This window comes from Carassius carassius, chromosome 7 (genome assembly GCF_963082965.1).
Source record: "Carassius carassius chromosome 7, fCarCar2.1, whole genome shotgun sequence".
In the NCBI taxonomy this organism is placed as follows: domain Eukaryota; kingdom Metazoa; phylum Chordata; class Actinopteri; order Cypriniformes; family Cyprinidae; genus Carassius; species Carassius carassius.
In genome coordinates, this window is record NC_081761.1 from 38,645,791 (window position 1) to 38,664,933 (window position 19,143).

General features: G+C 36.0%; 2 protein-coding genes across 5 annotated transcripts; both read left to right on the forward strand.

Moving 5' to 3' along the window:
* On the forward strand, positions 1-12,940 carry LOC132144149 (NLR family CARD domain-containing protein 3-like). Of its 4 annotated transcripts, none has more exons than XM_059554899.1 (9): positions 1-101; positions 4,234-4,346; positions 4,786-4,908; positions 5,374-5,496; positions 5,969-7,921; positions 8,088-8,261; positions 8,347-8,520; positions 12,267-12,313; positions 12,395-12,940. In XM_059554899.1, the coding sequence occupies exons 2-9, from the start codon at positions 4,255-4,257 to the stop codon at positions 12,922-12,924; spliced, it is 3,216 nt and encodes a 1,071-aa protein (XP_059410882.1). In that variant the 5' UTR covers positions 1-101; positions 4,234-4,254; the 3' UTR covers positions 12,925-12,940. The 4 variants fall into 4 exon arrangements, with proteins under 4 accessions (XP_059410882.1, XP_059410881.1, XP_059410883.1 ...); XM_059554898.1 differs by lacking the exon at positions 1-101 and adding an exon at positions 893-937; XM_059554900.1 differs by lacking the exon at positions 1-101 and adding an exon at positions 893-937 and having other exon boundaries at positions 5,972-7,921.
* Positions 12,941-15,827: 2,887 nt separating this feature from the next.
* LOC132144304 (GTPase IMAP family member 9-like) lies at positions 15,828-17,519 on the forward strand. Its single transcript, XM_059555082.1, has 2 exons — positions 15,828-15,980; positions 16,771-17,519. Exons 1-2 carry the CDS (start codon positions 15,965-15,967, stop codon positions 17,517-17,519), a joined length of 765 nt encoding a protein of 254 aa, XP_059411065.1. The 5' UTR covers positions 15,828-15,964.
* The last annotated feature ends 1,624 nt before the right edge of the window (positions 17,520-19,143 follow it).

A 19,143-nucleotide genomic window follows, 5' to 3' on the forward strand; every position in this document is an offset into this window, starting at 1 on the left:
CCCTTAAGCATTTAATACCGAAAGTACACAATAAACAAAACCACGATTTCGAGGCATTAACCTATTAACACTGGAGTGTTTAATCAGCTGCATATTTTCTGGTAAGATCAGACTTTATTCCCTGTTTATAAAATCGGCTATATGTTTTGACCTTCATTAGGCTAAGTTACAAGCTAATTTTTAAAACAGAATCCTACATTTCGACAGACTGACTAAAATGACGTCAATGCGACGATTAAAAGTGCCTTTATGATCTGTTTTTCATATTTACTTTTGATATCAGTGCAATTAGAAATAGCCTTTGACAAACACAAGTATATATATATATATATATAGAGAGAGAGACAGAGAGAGAGTTTAATGTGTGTAGATCATTGCGACGTCAACAAAGTTCTATAGCTACATCTCCCTAACAGATAATTTGCACAAATATGTTGTTGATTGCTAGAAACAACATTTAAGCAGTATTTAATTCTGTTGCATAAACGCGAGTAAAAAACAACCATCCGGGGCCTTATTCAAAATATTTTACCTTACCCTTAATATAAGTTATCCTAAACAGCAGTAAAAGTTTTTAGATAAGAGTTTTATCTTAAAACATATTCACAGCTGCTGAGACAAACTGTTAAGAGAGAAGGGCTATGAACCTCGTTGCTATGGATGATGTCAGCAAGCGTACTGCACACAGTGATTGGCTGATAGGGGAGGGGTTGAAAAGAATTGAAAGAGATTGAAGGAAATGTTGCAGAGCGCTATATTAGGTGCGTTCGACTTGCAGCAGAAAGAAAGAGAGCAGTCGTTTGCAGTCGGGGGCGGAGTTGAGAAGGAAGCTGTCAAGCCGGACGCTTTCTGCTTCCGGTAGTGATGCTCTCGCTGTGTTTGGATAAGGCTTGCTGGAGAGAGTAGTCGCTCACGGTGTTTGCATACTCTGTCACAGGTGAAGTGAATGAAATGCAATATTTGTCATATATGCCTACACAGACGTTTCAGAAATGTTTTCATGAGTAACAGAAACATGTTTTATACTGCTTGATACGCGCAATCTGTTCAAGATTAAAATTCAACAATATAGGTCTATTACTTAAATACTAAATTGGAGGTATATATATATATATATATATATAACAACCACATATGAAAGCACGTATTTCTGTACATTTCGATATGAGGTGAATTAAAGTCAACAAATGTTTGATTAATACGAATATTTTAATTAAAAACGTATCTCCATGTACTATCCAATAAAATTCTAGTGCATCTATTAACAGTAGAGTGAGCGAGTTTATGGATAAGTTAAGATTAAACTTATTTTAGTTAATAAAGTACTACATTGCAGCTATGATTTTGTTAGGGTGGGTAAACAAAATGTTATTTTATCCTTCTAGAAAATCCACAGCTTTGTATGGCGTTAGACATTTAATTTTAACATGGCTTTAAGCACTATACATCAAAGTTTCACTTTCACTGTGACTAAGGTGTAACTGTACATGTTTTGTACTAGGGATGTTAACCGATGACCGTTTAACCGGTGGTTGACCGTATCAACGTTAACCGGTCAAAGTTGTCGGTAGTCGGTTAAAAAAAAGTGATATCTAAATTAGGCTATTATAGACAGTGGGCTATACGCTACTACAGTTAGCCATCTCATTCCTCATCTTTTTGTGTTAAGTGAACAAATTATCCCTCACACTCAATTTTTCATAACTCGCCTGTTTGTACTTAATAAACCAATAAAAACATTTGGCGCGAGGTCACAGCGTTTGGGTTCGCGCGCTCACAAGGTTTGCGAAAAGTAAAGGCAACAGGCTAAAACACTCGAGGTTAGAGCCAGGGCAGACGACAGGATGAAGCGTGCAAAGAAAAGTAGTGTGTGGGACCATTTCACCAAAAAGAATGAGACAGATGTAAGTTGCAACTTGTGTGATACAGTGCTTAAATATAGTAGCAGCACATCATCTATGATGTATCACCTGAAAACGCGACACCCGCAAGCCTCTTCGGGTGAGAAAGGTAGCCAAAGTCAACCTACCGTGTCATCTATGCTAGCAGGTAGGAAATGTGACAAACAGCGCTCAGACTATTACCCAAAAGATATGCGGAACGGTTGAAAAAGACATGCTGCCCCTTGACTTTGTAAGCGGTGAGGGCTTTCTAGAGCTTAGACAAACGCCTTTATTTTCAAAGCGATCACCTTGTACCCAAACCATTTGAAACTAAGGAGCCATTTGTCCTACGATTACATACAACAAGCTCTTCGGCGCCGCGTTTGCGGGACTCATGTTTCGCGCTGTAGGGCATTTTAAAAAAGTGACGTGTGTGTGTGTGTGCGGGAGGCAGAGCGGCAGAGAGATGCGACAGAGTTGCGAAATTGCAGGCGCGGCTCGAAATGGCTGTTATTTCAAATAGCGTACCATATTTTAAACTAATCGGTTAACCGGTTTCAACCGGCTAATGAGGCTCGGTGGTCGGTCAAGAAATTTTTTAGTTTTCGCCATCCCTATTTTGTACCCAACGGTTCATGGGGTAAATTAAAAATGGAAGTGATCATCCCTATGCCCTCCTCCCTTCGTAGGACAGAGCCCTTGGAGTTGATACTTTGGAGTGAGCAGGGCACGAGCATGCCATAATGTAGTCGTTTGGAAAACACTTGGCAACAGTGGCGGAGCTAAGATGTTTTTATAGTGGTGGCCATCTTCATTATTGCATATAAAAATGTGATTGGCTTTAAAGTATTGGATGTTTTTAGTGTCTAAAACACAACTCAATACAACTCATTTTTACTAAATTGTTATTGATATTTGTGAATGATCGAGTAATTCTGAGTGGATATAACATTTTGTGTATTATTTCCCAGCTCCAGGTATTTTAATAATAAAGAGGCTCATTAGGCAAGGCAAGGCAAGTTTATTTATATAGCACATTTCGTACACAATGGTAATTAAAGTGCTTTACATAAAAGAAAGTAAAATAATAATGAAGAAAAATAATAACAAGAATAAAACAAGCAATTTTAAAACTATTTTAAAAATGTACTTATTAAAAATTAATTTAAAACAGAAAATGATTTTACATAAAAAATAAAATATAGTGCAATCAGTTCGGACATTGCACAGTGCTCACTCAATAAATGCACAGCTAAAGAGATGAGTTTTAAGTCTAGATTTAAATGTGACTAGTGTTTTAGCACATCTGATCTCTCATAGACAACAGAAAGAGAATTCAATTCAGCATTTTTATTTCCAACATGTGCTCATTCATGGCTGCATATTAATTCAGGCAAAGTTAAGTCTTTGTTGGGACAGGACTTGATGGATTATTTAACATGACTCTGTGAGTTGGTGTGTATTTCCTAGAGCCAAGCTGCATAAACTACATATCAGGCATTCATGTAAAGCATTTAATTTGTGCATAACTGGCTGTTATGTTAAATAAAGTTGACTAACTACAGCAAATCAAGTACCTGCATGTCAATGTTGTAGTCTCGTCTCACCTTAGACGCGCTGCAATTGCGTTCCTGCGCGCAATTCTCAAAACATCTTCATGATGGCGGCATTTACTGGTGAATCCAATATAACAAAACCGATATTCGATTTTGACTAAATGTTTAAATATCAGCGAAAATATTGGTAAATTGATATATCGGTCAATCTCTATTATTTGGCCTGTTTATACAAGACTCTGTCCCCATTCCTGCGAGGATCTTCTTTGGTCTGACTGAGCTGTCTGAGTTTTGCAGTGAACCATTGTCTGTCATTGTTGTAGGTTTAATGAGTCCTGGAGAGATGCACGTCTTGACAGAAACTGATATATGATGTACCATCTCAAACAGACACTAGTCCATATTCTCTGCTCACATGCTCTGATAATAAAAGCTTTGTGGGACTTAATTTATTTCAATAATAATTATCCAAATAACGTAAGTCCGTGTTATTAATGCAGTGTTTTCTGTTGAACTGAATAAAAATAATATATTGATATTTAATATAAATCATTTTTTTGTCCAATGTTATTGTTTTACCTTCAATAAATGTGTAGTTATTTTATTGGGCTTGTATTTTTTAAATTCAGTATCATTAAAATTATTTAGATTAATTAAAAATTTGTAAAAAATATATTAAAAAGTATTTTTGGTTTTCGGCCAAGTTCATCCAATATTTTCTGTTTCGGTTTTAGGCCAGAATTTTCATTTTAGTACATCCCTAAAGGTTTTTTATTTTATTTTATTTTTTATAGAAATGACGGTAGGACTCTAAAATGAGTGCTCCATCTCCTGGATCAAGCTGCAATCAGCCCATGAAGAATCTGGCCTCTGACCTCAGTGATGAAGCAGTGGCCTATGACCTCAGGTAAGACATTTTAGCATTAGTGAGTGTTGTCTCATGGAACCATCACAGAGAGGCACAAAATAACTTTCTTGAAACTTTACTGTCACTGATCCTCTCTGGTAGAATGTTCTTCCCTACTTTCCCAAACAGCAAAATTTCTTTAACATTTTCATGTACTTGACTGAATCTTTTTTTTAAACCTTTTTTTTTTTTCTTTTCCTATTTTTTCACTGTTCATCATCTCATTTCTAGACTGCACTCTGAACAGTTATGAACTTTTATATTTCAGCAATTGTTCTGTTATTGCTTCGATAGGATGAATTTGATTTTAGGTTCCTCATTTCTAATTAATTTTGGAAGAAAGTTTCTGGTAAAGCAATAAATGTAACTCTAAGTTGCTTACATGTTATTTAGCATATGCTATGCTCCAAAATGCTTTTTTTTGTTTGTCTTTTGTCAGTATCTGGAGTAGTTTGGGGCAGAGATCAGAGTGTCCAGACCCCAGCTGTGTGTCTGTGAAGAGTGACACATCCATGATGGAACCCATTAAATTCAGTGATGGACCAGGGACCTCAGACTCTCCGTCAGTATAAACATTGGTGACCCTCTTTGTGAAATCCAGGCTAAAGTCTCAAAATCTAATTATGAGATAACAAGCATCAAAGTTTGATTCTAAACATTAATCAACCATTAATTTCAATATCCACACTGGTAGAATGATCTTCCCTACCTTCCCAAACAGTAAAATTCCTTTAAATCTTTCATGTACTTGACTGAATCCTTAATTTTTTTTAATTCTTTTTCTATTCTTTCAGTGTTTATTCTGTTCATCTAATTTCTAGACTGCACTCTGAACAGTTATAAACTTGTATATTTCAGCAATTTGTTTTTTATTGCCTCGATAGGATGAATTTGATTTTAGGTTCCTCATTTCTAATTAACTTTGGAAGAAAGTTTCTGATAAAGCAATAAATGTAACTCTAAGTTGCATACAGGTTATTTACCATATGTTATGCTTCAAAATGCTTATTTGTTTGTCTTTTGTCAGTATCTGGAGTAGTGAGGGGCAGAGATTAGAGTGTCCAGACCCCAGCTGTGTGTCTGTGAAGAGTGACACATCCATGATGGAACCCCTTAAATTCAGTGATGGACCAGGGACCTCAGACTCTCCGTCAGTATAAACATTGGTGACCCTCTCTGTGAAATCCAGGCTAAAGTCTCAAAATCTAATTATGAGATAACAAGCATCAAAGTTTGATTTCAACCATTAATTTCACTATGATTACAATATTTGACAATGTCTTAGTCAGTAATAAAGATATCAATGTTACATTTTTACAGAATGTTTTTGACCTTATGAAGGATGATTCTAAAAAAAAAAAAAAAAAAAAAAAAATTAAATCTCCAGCAAATTATTTTTAATTGTGAGTTTTCACAGACAGGGTCACATACTGTATACTTGTTAGTTTACTGTAGTGTATTACAAATAAACAATACTATAAGAAACTTTAATGAAGCAACATTAAATGTATTCCAAAATATGCAACATACTAAGCAGAAGTGCCTCCCAAAATTATACCTGGTAACTGTGTTTTATGAAGGTCTTCATTGTCTTTTTGCTGCTATTGTCTTTTCTATTTCAGCAGGGGAGAGATAAATGATCTGATCAAATCTGTATCATATTCTGGATCCCACTATCAGAACCACAGCGGACAGAATATAAATGTTTCTGACCTTCTGACCCTCAAAAAAAGTATTCATAAAACACACGCTCTGTTGGAAGAGCCTGAAGCCCTGATACAGGATTCTCACCAATCAATAGATGATGTCCTTCATAGTTTTAAAGACCAGCACAAAACCAGCATGAAGAAAAAGTGGGAGAGATTATCTGAAGGAAACAAACAAGAGAATGTAACCCTCCTGAACAGGATCTACACACAGCTCTACATCATAGAGGGAGAGAGAGAAGGAGTGAATGAAGAACATGAGGTTTTACAGATGGACAAAACAGCCAGAACACAACACTCACAAGACACGTCAATCTGCTGCTGTGACATCTTTAAAGCTTCACCTAAAGCAGGATTTGAGGAGAAAGACCAGATCAAGACTGTTCTTACTAAAGGCATCGCTGGAATCGGAAAAACCGTCTCCGTGCAGAAGTTCATTCTGGACTGGGCCGAGGGAAAAGCCAATCAGGATGTAGATTTCATGTTTGTGCTTCCATTTCGAGAGCTGAACTTGATCCGAGATTATCAGTACAGTCTTCACAGACTTCTGCTGGACTTTCATCCTGAACTTCAAGATCTGGACTCACAGATTTATGAGGAGTGTAAAGTTGTGTTCATCTTTGATGGTCTGGATGAAAGCAGAATCACACTGATGTTTTCAGATGCTCAGAAAGTTTGTGATGTGACTGAGACTTCATCAGTGGGTGTGTTGATGTCAAAGCTCATCAGAGGAGCACTGCTTCCCTCTGCTCTCATCTGGATCACCTCTAGACCAGCAGCAGCCAATCAGATCCCCTCCAAATACATCCACCGTCTGACAGAAATTCAGGGATTCAATGAGCCTCAGAAGGAAGAATATTTCAGGAAGAGAATCAGTGACCAGCATCAAGCCAAAATAATCATCTCACACATCAGAAGAGCAAGAAGCCTCCACATCATGTGCCACATCCCCGTCTTCTGCTGGATCTCATCCACTGTGCTTCAGAAGCTCCTGGAAGACGATCTGAGAGCAGAAATCCCTCAAACTCTGACTGAAATGTACATCCACTTCCTGCTGATTCAGATCAACATGAGGAACCAGAAGTATGAGGAGAGAGATCCAGAGAAACTCCTGCAGTCCAACAGAGAAGTGATTTTGAAACTTGCTGAAGTGGCTTTCAAACAGCTGATGAAGGGCAATGTGATGTTCTATGAGGAGGACCTGATTGAGAGCAGCATAGACATTACTGATGCATCAGTGTATACTGGTATTTGCACTGAGATCTTTAAGGAGGAGTCTGTGATTCATCAGAGGAATGTCTACAGCTTCATTCATCTGAGCGTTCAGGAGTTTCTCGCTGCTTTGCATGTGTTTTACTATTATGTATGTGCAATTATGGAGGGATTAAAGAATTTTGCTTCAGTACAACATTTGCTTAAAATAGCAGTGGATGAAGCCCTTGAGAGTGAGAATGGCCATCTGGATCTGTTCCTGAGGTTCCTGCTGGGTGTCTCACTGGAGTCCAATCAGAGACTCTTACAGGATCTACTGACACACACAGAGAACAGCTCAGAGAGCATCAGGAGAACCACACAGTACATTAAAGAGAAGATCAAGGATGGACATGGACTCTCCACTGAAAGATCCATCAATCTGTTTCTCTGTCTGCTGGAAGTGAAAGATCAGAGTCTGTCCAGAGAGATTCAGGAGTTTGTGAAATCAGACAAACACTCAGAGAAGAAACTCTCTCCTGCTCACTGCTCAACAATCTCCTACATGCTTCAGATGTCAGAGGAGCCGCTGGATGAGCTGGACCTCATGAAATACAACACATCAGATGAAGGGAGAAGAAGACTGATACCAGCTGCCAGCAGCTGCACTAAAGCCCTGTGAGTGTCTATTTCTATATTGTCTATAAAGAAAATTTAAAAACTTTGGAGGACTTATTATGTTGATGACCATTAAAATGCATCCTTACAGTCTGTGAAAAGGGTCTATAAGATGCATTTTCACTTTAAAACATATTATACTCAAAGAAAACATGCTGTTTTCCAGTCTTTCTGGCTGTAATCTAACTGACCAGGACTGTGAAAGTGTGTCATCAGCTCTAAAATCCTCAAACTCTGCCCTGAGAGAGTTGGATCTGAGTAACAATGACCTGCAGGATTCAGGAGTGAAGCTGCTCTCTGATGGATTGAAGTGTGAAAATTGTCAGCTAAAGAAACTAAGGTATTTAGGAACATATGAGAGGTCATATAGTCAGCTGATCATAACGTCTATTTGTGTTTGTAGATGATCTTACTGTGTTTTTTAGGTTGTCGGGCTGTATGGTGACAGAGGAAGGCTGTGGTTATTTGTCTTCAGCTCTGAGTTCAAACCCCTCACATCTGAGAGAGCTGGATCTGAGCTACAATCACCCAGGACCATCAGGAGTCCAGCTGCTCAAACACAAACTGGAGGATACAAACTACCAGCTGCAGATACTCAAGTATGTGGGTAGTAAGCGTGATATTTGGATTTACGCTATATTGTTAATCTTACAGATAAAAAGGTTGATCAAGCTGTGGATCATACCTCTCGGCACACTATAGCTGTGAAAATGGTTGCAATATAGCAGAGTTGTGACTTTCAAGTCACAACCAAGTTTTCAAGACATCCCAAATTCTCAAAGAGTTAAAGTTAATTCGCTAATTAAGTGACTAATTAAATGGTGATTGTGCATTAGTGATGAACACTTGCTGTTATTGAGAATTACAGAGGATCATATAATGATGTTTTATTGGTTAGAATTATGCCACCTTCGTGGAGATCAGTGTTTGTTTTGTTGGGCTCTTAACCCTTGACTCCCGTGTTAGATCTTTTTTTTACAGCAATGCATGAGCTGTTATGATGCAGAGCAGAGATGTTCACAAGTCTTTTAATTTGGAGCCTGAGTCAAGTCTGAATAATACATGATTCTTTAATGTTTTCTTTTTGGTTTAAATTCAATTTAATGGAGATGGTAAGTTCGGTTCTCAAACCAGACGTGTCTTAAGGAAACGGTTCTCAGTTCAGTGTATAGGTGATTCGAAAACCGATGGTTCTTGACTTGAGAACGACAACTGCTCCGGCAGTGGGAGTGTACGTTCATTATCTGGCTCTGCTCGGTGTTCATCTTCAGTTCTCTCTTCACAGCAGTTCAGTAAGTTAATAACAATAAATGAATTACTCCGGGATATTGGTTTATTTTGAGTGTCAGCCACGTTAAAAAAATTTACAGCTTAAGTCATTTGTGGATTAATGCTTATTGGAGTTGCGGAGCATTTCAAATGATTCATTTTGAATTGGTGAACTAGGAGCAGCTATTAGCTATTTTTGTTGAAATCATCATGAGCTGGCCTAATTACAATCAAAATAACTTTTGTATTATTATCATATATATGTTTAGGTTTTTCATAATCAACCATATGAAACTACAGCACATAAAACAAAGTACCATAAAACAAAGTGCTGATCTAATGGTTACAGTGAATGAATTATAAATCTATGCAATGCATATAAAAATAATAATAATAATTTTCAGTGCTATTTCGACAGAAAATCAAGAACCAGCATATGAATCTTAACAAATTAGTGACAATCAACAAAATGCTTAGTGCGGCAATGCATGACAGGTAACACCATAGTAAAAACTCCCATCATGCACTGCAATATAAAAAAATATATTTTCAACACTGTTGAGAATTGTATGATAAGTGTTCATGTCTTAAAGCCTGAGCCAATGCAGTTATCTGTCTGTCTGTCTGTCTGTCTCTCAATCAATCCACCAAAGCATTACAGCGACATTTGTTTAGTGGGCCTTTTTTTTTTTTGCAGTTCAGTAATATATGAATGTCAGTCAATAAACCAAAGAGAGACCACTTCATGAGGCTCATTTGTCATTATAGGCAGAGGTGGGTAGAGTACCCAAAAACTGTACTCAAGTAAAAGTAAAAGTACTAGTCTTGAATAGTTACTTGAGTAAGAGTAAAAGAGTATCGGATAAAAAATCTACTCAAGTAGTTAGTTACTAGTTACTTTGGGTCATATATACTGAGCCTATTTTTATTTAGATATATAGATAAAATGTATGTAATGTATGTGTGTGTGTGTATAAATGTATATATTTCATCAGCCTTTACTCCAATTTATGTAATTTATTATAAAACCCAGTCTGTTTACTTAAGTAACAGATATAGGTGTCATGCCATAACATATTTTTAATACGACTGACTTTATATTAAATGTGAATTTAACATTGAAAGTTAATGTGATATAAATATTGCTACTAATCTTTCATTGTTCAGAAAGAGAGCAAATAACATTTACATTATTAAAGATAATTTTCACTGAGAGTCTAGATTTCAATCACTCTCAGAAACTCCCATTAAAATCACTGAAACTGTTAACACTGTGAAATCAATATCGTATTTACAGATTCGTACACACATCTGCACTTTGTTGTTTCTGACGAGAGAATTCGCCAGAAAGAGGTATCCAGTCAGCGAGCGAGTGGAGGAAGCACCGGAATTTCAGCAATGACTCATCTGAACGCCTCTGATTGGCCAATGCTTTAATAAGCTCAAAAGAATAATGTGTGATTGATTATAATGCACAGTGCTGTAAAAACGCGTCTGTCTCTGGCTCAGCGCCAGCAAGCAATCACAGATCTGAATTTAGCAGCTGATAATATGACTCGCTGAACGTACTCGCACTGGTATGATTGTATTAAAATTAATAAAATCTTAATCGGCTATTTTTTGTCTTTTGGAAGCTGCATTCAACTTGACTCCCCTCTGTTATAAGCCACACACTTACAACAGAATAATGTCACAGTGGTATCGTGTACTGTAATCGAATGTAGCCCAAGTTATTACCTGTTAAACAGTAGACAGCACACGCGGTGTTCATCTAATAAGGATCTCCATCGCTAGCAAATAATAGCCTTTGCAGATTTGCTTTCAATTCAGTGCAGTTCCAGCCACGTTTTCAACGCTGCCGATGTTCTTAAACGTTACAACTCCGAGTGAACCACTTCAGACGCTCAGCGCGTGCGGCAGTGAACTGAACGACTCATTCAAACTGATTCATGAACCAATTCACTCGTTTGCCAATTGGTTTGATCAAGCCTTTGAACAGAATTGACTCAAAAGAATGAATCATTCGCGAATGGGCATCGCTCATTGCCCAGAAAAAAGTAGACGGCGCGTTTGGAATAAACTGAAGCATTTATAACATTTATTGCATTAAGATAAAGTAACGAGAGCAGCGTCGCCCACAGTAACGAAGTAAAAGTACAGATTTTCCCCCCAAAATTTACTCAAGTAAGAGTATAAAGTACCCATCTTTAAATATACTCCGAAAAGTATTAGTTACCCCAAAAAATTACTCAAGTAAATGTAACGAAGTAAATGTAACTAAAATGTAATAGGCAAAAAGTGTAAGCACAAGGTTGCTACTTCAAGGTTTGATTTGCTTAGAAGCAGATTACTTTGAATTAGTAAAAGGGTCAAGAGACCAACTAAAGCAAACCTTGACAACAATTTTGGTGGCATCGGTTTTCTTTTTTTTTCAGAATTTAGCAGTAAGAAATTACTTGTCATCCAGTTTTTTATAACGATAACGATGCATTCCATTAGTTTATCAAATTGGTATGTTTCGCCGGGCCACAAAGAAATATTGACCTGAGTATCATCAGCATAACAGTGAAAGCACTTGTGATTGATATGATACCTCTTCATTCACTGTTACGAATTGATGGCAGTCATACAAGTACGATTTAAACCATGCTAATGCACTTAGTATCAAGGTCTCTGTGTTCATTTGGATAATTATGTTGAGTGGACATATTTACAAAGGATAACAAGCTGTCTATTTGCTTACATATATGTATGCAAATGAGCCACATGCTTCAGTAGCATGGTTGTTTTCCAGTGCTACCTTGTTTGAGTAAATTAAGAATTGTGTATTTAACAAAGTAACTAGATAGATATTACACATCAAACTCTAACTGGCTATGTTAAATTTACTCAATTCATTTGCTAAATGTACTTAACTTAGTTAGATTTTACTTAAATACTTAAATTGTTCTTAAAATGTATGTGTGCAAAAACTTGCAAAGTAAAAATTAAGTAAATCTACTTATTAATTTTTTTTCAATGTAGTTGTCACCTTATTGAACATTATTTGTTGGCATGTATGTTTTTGTCTCTTTAGTGTGGACCATGGAGAACATTTCAGGATCAGACCAGGACTGAGAAAATGTACATGCATACACAAACACACATACACACCTGTGAATATTTAATTATGTCAGCTGTTCTGATCAATCTTTCTGTGTTCAGATGCCTGTGATCTCACACTGGATCCAAACACAGCACACACTCAACTCATCTTGTGTGAGAAGAACAAAACAGCAACATGTAAGAAAGAGCATCAACAATATCCTGATCATCCAGAGAGATTTGAGAACTGTGAGCAGGTTATGTGCAGAGAGAGACTGACTGGACGCTGTTACTGGGAGGTTGAATGGCGCGGCACAGGGCATGTAGCAATGACATATAAAAGAATCTGCAGGAAAGGAGGAAGTAACTGTAGGTTTGGACGGAATGAAATGTCATGGAGTCTTTATTGTAGTGATAACTTGTACACTTTTTGGTGCAATAATAAGACAACTGACATTCCTGCCCCTACATCACGCTCTAATAGAGTAGGAGTGTATCTGGACTGGTCGGCTGGCTCTCTGTCCTTCTACTGCATCTATGACACACACACACTCATACACATACACACATTCAACACCACATTCACTGAACCCATCTATGCTGGAATTGTAGTTTATCCTGATTGTTCAGTTTTTCTGTGTGAGAATTAACAGCCTTCTGTGAGAAGCCTCTATGGAATCACATTTTAACCTCAGAGTCATAATCTTGCAGATGTAATTTTCTCACAATTGAAACTTGAAGAACTAGGCTAGTTACAGTTGCAAGAAAATAAATGTATGAAAATAAACTACACGTTTACCATTAATACCATTACCATAACATATTCAAAATGTAATAGGAAAAAATGCACTCTGACCTTAAACTACAATAACATGCTTAAATTGGAAATGGTACGCAATATGATATCAATGAGTAAAAAATATTTGTGATGTTTTTCCAGCTTAGAATTGGTCGCTTTAACAATATTATGAAACATTTTCATCATTTATTTTTTATTTATTTACTTTTTTTAAAGTATGTTGCCTCAAGGCAACATTGTACCACAACAGACAAATTGAAATATTTGTCATTTTCATGTAGAAAAAATATATATTTATTGACAACATCAATGTCTTTAGACAAACACTTGAACAACTATCTAGTTTTATTGTATGTTATGTTTATTATATTGTACATTTCATATTTAATAAAATGTAACATTTCATATCCAGCTGTTTTTTTTCGTGCAACATTGTACCATCATTGATCACAGGTATAACGAAATCATCATATCAGATATCAAATCAAAACTTTACAATCAGTGTTGTTTCAAGGTAAAAAATCGTTGTTATCCTGAAATATACCTTATCTTTACAAGCATGCACACACACCAACACAAGCATATGCATGTAAAATCAACGTCCTCACTCAACCTGACACCTCCCCATCTAACACACAACATTCTCAGAACTTTGGTTAACATTCTCTCAAGGTTACAAACAAACATTCCTCCAGTAATGTTAATGTAATGTTTGTTCAAAGTTATTAGGTCTTTAATAATGTTCTCAAATGGTTAGATAAAAATGTTGTATGTAGGGTTTTTTGTAGTTTTTTTTTTATGTTCTCTTAATAATGAGTTAAAACATTCTTAGAACAACATTGAACACCCTTCTCAGCTAACAGGGAACCTTCTCAAGAGGTTGACACAACAACATTACTTATACTGTACTTCAGGTTTATTTTATTAAGTTTACTTAAAGGGATAGTTCACCCAAAAATCAAAATTATGTCATTAATAACTCACCCTCATGTCGTTCCAAACCCGTGAGACCTCTGTTTATCTTCTGAACACAGTTTAAGATATTTTAGATTTAGTCCGAGAGCTCTCAGTCCCTCCATTGAAGCTGTGTGTACGGTCTACTGTCCATGTCCAGAAAGGTAAGAAAAACATCATCAAAGTAGTCCATGTGACATCAGAGGGTCAGTTAGAATTTTTTGAAGCATCAAAAATACATTTTGGTCCAAAAATAGCAAAAACTACAACTTTATTCAGCATTGTCTTCTCTTCCGTGTCTGTTGTGAGCGAGTTGAAAAGAATCCAGTTCGCGAACGAATCATTCGATGTAACCGGATCTTTTTGAACCAGTTCACCAAATCGAACTGAATCATTTTAAACGGTTGAAGAGTGTTGGTAAACATATGTGACCCTGGGCCACAAAACCAGTCAAGGGACATTTTTTTTAATTGAGATTTATACATCTTCTGACAGCTGAATAAATATGATTTCCATTGATGTATGGTTTACTAGAATCTGATCATATTTGGCTGATATACAACTATTTGAAAATCTGGAATCTGAGGATGCCAAAAAAAATCTAAATATTGAGAAAATCACCTTTAAAGTTGTTCGAATGAAGTTCTTAGCAATGCATATTACTTATCAAAAATTCAGTTTTGATTTATTTATAGTTGGAAATTTACTAAATATCTTCATGGAACATGATCTTTACTTAATATTCTAATGATTTTTGGCATAAAAGAAAAATCAATAATTTTTACCCATACAATGTATTGTTGGCTATTGCTACAAATATACCCAAGAGACTGGTTTTGTGCTCCAGGGACACATATTATACACTTTGAACCCCACAGAGTTTTATAGCATGGACAAAAATTAAAAAACAATTCTCAAAATACCTTGTGTCTATCTGAAGAAAGAATTTCTAGAAACAGTAGTGCGGTATATAATCAATCAAACAATTAATTAAACACTATTTCACACATATCTATTATTCATTGTGACAATGTAATGTGACAAATTTGTTTATTAATGTCGTAAATTATTTTTACAGAGACTAGGTACCCAGCATGCATTGCAGCATGAAGCTTTTGATTGTCACAATTGTTGAGATTCATACACTGATTCTTGATGTTTCGCTTTGTTTTTAAATGCAGTTCAAAATGCTTGTGATTTATCATGCTTTTAAAATCCTTTATAAGATATATGATGTTATATATTCCCAGGGTCAAGAGCTCAACTAAAGCAAACACTAATCAACTTGATGGTAACTTCAAAGGAAACAATGAAACATCATCATCCACTGCACCTTGACCTGGTTGGGTGGTTGTAGTTCTTGTGTTTCTCTTGTTTCTGTTCTTGTTGTTTCTATTTTCTTTTCTGAAAACTGTTTTCCTATGATAAGAAGTAAAATAAGTCTATGTGTGGATGTATTTGACTTGAACACTAGGTGGAGATATTTGACAGCTATAAGCTTGCACTGGCAAATATAAAAAAAAATTAAAACAAATATATAAGAAATATATGGCTATATTTTATATGAGATTCACACACAATCCCCCAACACACAATGACTGTGGTTTAATGAATTTAATTCTAAGCAGAAGTAAGTTGTTTAAGATGCATGTAAGTACATTTTAATTTTCCATTTGGAATGACAAAGTATATTACATAATATAAACATAATAGTAATCATGAGGATGTCTCTAAAATGTTATATCACAGCATATTTGCAGCTGCAGTCACATGATCATATGTTTATTCAAATAAGGGGAGTTAACCTGAGCACAAGCAGTCAGTCCTTTACATCCATTTGCCATTCATCCAGATCAAGAGAGAGAAAACAGTGCTGAGCTCTGCAAGTACAACTGCTCATTGAACATCTAAAACAGCAAAAGAGGATTTCCAGAAAAATGGCTAAACTTACAGGTCAGTAAAAGTCATCTAGAAATCTAATTTCATTCTGTGCATTCGAACAAAATGTGATCACCCAGGTTAACAAAAACACTGACTTTAAACTGAACACTTTGTGCAGTCTCAGTCTGTATCAAAAAGTTATACTATTTAAAAAGTAGATATGGAAGAGTATAGGACCATATGTATAGATGAATCAACTGAGAAAATATGATTTTCTTTGAGAGGGTGAAGAACGTAACAGACTGCACAATCTGGGGTCAGATAAAAGTGTATAAACAGATAAAATAAAAATAAATATATAATGAAAAGAATAATATGCAGAACATTCTTTCATTTTCTACAAAAAAAGGCTGTTCTAAGTGATTGGTTGCACAGGCACAGTTATTTGAAACACTTTACAACAAGGTTCCATTAGTTGATATGTTAGTGTTATGTTAGTTCGTAAAATTACAACTATTCATTAGTTCACGTTAGCTCAGTTCCATTAAATAATATTAACAGATGACTTTTGATTTTAATAATGTTTTATTAAGTGTTGATATTAACATGAACTAAGGTTAATAAATGCTTTAGAAGTATTTGTCATTGTTAATGTTAACATGAGTTGTACTCTCAAACTTTGAAATCACACTGAGTTTTGCAGCATCACGGTCACAATGTCAAAAATGATATGATATTAAACTCAATTTTACTGTTTGAAATCGAAAACAAAGCATTCTGTTTTTTTGTTTTGTGTTTTTTTTAAGCAAAGTTGTTTGTATTTTTATCATTTTTTTATACAAGTGTTTCTCTCCAACAATAGGAGATCTGAGGATTGTTATGTTGGGAATGACTGGAGCTGGAAAGAGTGCAACAGGAAACACCATCCTGGGAAAAGATGAGTTTAAAGTGGACTTTAGTCCAGAGTCTGTTACTCAGCAATCAGAGAAAAAAGAGACAAAAAGAGGTAGCAAGAACATCTCAGTAATCGACACTCCAGGCCTCCAGGATACATCAGCAGAAGAAATTGAAATAAATGCTGAAATAAAAAAATGTATGGAAATGTCTGATCCTGGCCCTAATATGTTTCTGCTGGTTTTCAGACTGGATGTGAAATTCACAGATGAAGTGAAAAACACGGTCCAGTGGATTCAGGAGAGCTTTGGAGAGGAAGCTGCACGTCACACAATCATTCTGTTCACTCACGCTGATCAGCTGGATGAATCGTACGGACTGCAGGATCACATAGAGGAGAGTCCGGATCTGCGCCAGTTTATCATGAGCTGTGGCGGCAGATTCCACGCATTCAACAATGAAGACAAACAGAATCGGGATCAGGTAAATGAGCTGCTGGAGAAGATGGATGAAATGGTGCTTAAAAATGAAGGGAAGCACTACAGTACTGAGATGTTTAAAGAAGTCCAGAGACGGAGAGAGGACAGAGAAGATCAGAAAAGGGCAAAGCAGGACAGAGAAAGATGGGAAAGGAGAATTAAGATTTCATTAGGGGTTATTTGTGGTGTAGTCTCAGTTGTAGTAGTAATGAAAAAAATTAAATCATCTGCAGAATAAGCTGTTTAAAAAAATATGTAAAAAATCACGCATATTCAGGGTTTTCATGTAGACTGATGAGTCAAGGAAAGATTGAGATTCTATCACTGAACCATCACACAGAAATGTTATGATAACCATGGATCCATAGAGCCTTAAATTCACATTAGATTTTAATTTACATTTTAGACATTATAAATTAGTTTTGTTTTGTTTCACATATACTGAGTTGTAAAACCATCAGTGTAACTATGTATAAGTGAGCTACAGGGGTGAAATCTCCATTATACATTACCAGTGCCCTCATGAAACAACAGTAGAGCTGTTATAAATTTATATATATATATATAATGTATAATTTATAAGACAAATATCCATTTAAAGAATTTTCTTCTGTTTCACTCATGCTTTGTTGTTAAGGTCTTGTTCAGTTATTCATTAAGTGCTCTCAGTACTTTGTTTGGTGTTGTTTTTACATTTATATGAAGCTGTTGTGTTCTTTTTCATCTTTTTAATTGACTGGGCTGTTTTATTTCTACTAATAAAGAGTATAAAATGGGACGTGACTTACTTTTCCAAACTTGTCCAAGATGGTTTGTCTACTTTTTTTTAACAAAATCGACTCGAATCATCTTCAGACCATGCTGGCAGAACATTATGAAAACCCTTTTGATAAACCCTATCGAATAACAGGCAAACTAATTGAACAAAGGGCACGCCAAATTGGACGTGAGGCTGTATCTCCACCACACTTTTGTGTATTCTGTCTAAATCTCGGTTCATGTCATCATAAGCATCACCTGAGTCTCCACGCAGCACCACCTACTGGTCAGGAGATATGAGAAATGACTATTTACTGCTTAAAACTGCTGAAGAGGATTGTCCCAAAATCATAAAACAGCTCAGATTCAGTGCAGCATGCTGAATTGAATGATACCCGACTTTCCCATATTGGCCATTTTGAATTGTCATAAAATGCTGTACTTTATGGATGCATTAGTGAAACATGGAACATGTTACAGGGACATTTTCTGGCCAGGATTTCAAAGCTACCTAAAATAAGCAGGTGTTGGCTGTTTCCGCTGTGAGAGAGTGATTTGAAAGCATAAGGAGCCGCCTGCTGTGCTCTCTGTAGCTCTCTATAGCTCTCGCAGTGCTTTAATGTCATGCAACAATTGATCGACACAGGCATTATTTTAGCCAATTTAGAAATCCTGCACAAGGCATGTCCTGGACAGGGTCACGTCTGAGCAGCTTGGCAAAGAAGGTTCTCAAAACGTTTTGAAATGGAGTAACCTTATCATCCACAAATTTGATGTGTATGTTTAGTAATGTTGTGCTTTCCTGTATGCTTTACTTAACATAGATCATTGGTCCCTAACCACGTTCCTGGAGTCTCCCCAACACTGTATGGCTGTGTTGGAAATAGCATACTTGCTTACTGCTAACTGCCCTGTAGGCTATACTGCCTACTATTATTTTTTTTATAATAATAGTGTGTGAAACAGTATACAATAAGCAACAAATGTTTCAGAATATATGCTTAAGTGTTGTCACTGAACAAACACTGAACATTAATTAAACAGCTGTTAAAGTTGTTACCTTACAAACAAATATGATAACTGTTCTTTTTACAAAGGCTTGT

Excerpts from the sequence above, each read along its gene's own strand:
- LOC132144149 (XM_059554899.1), top strand. The coding sequence starts at position 4,255 with ATGAGTGCTCCATCTCCTGGATCAAGCTGCAATCAGCCCATGAAGAAT. Across the intron at positions 4,909-5,373 it reads CCAGGGACCTCAGACTCTCC|TATCTGGAGTAGTGAGGGGC; the intron begins GTCAGTATAAAC and ends GTCTTTTGTCAG. Across the intron at positions 5,497-5,968 it reads CCAGGGACCTCAGACTCTCC|CAGGGGAGAGATAAATGATC; the intron begins GTCAGTATAAAC and ends TTTCTATTTCAG.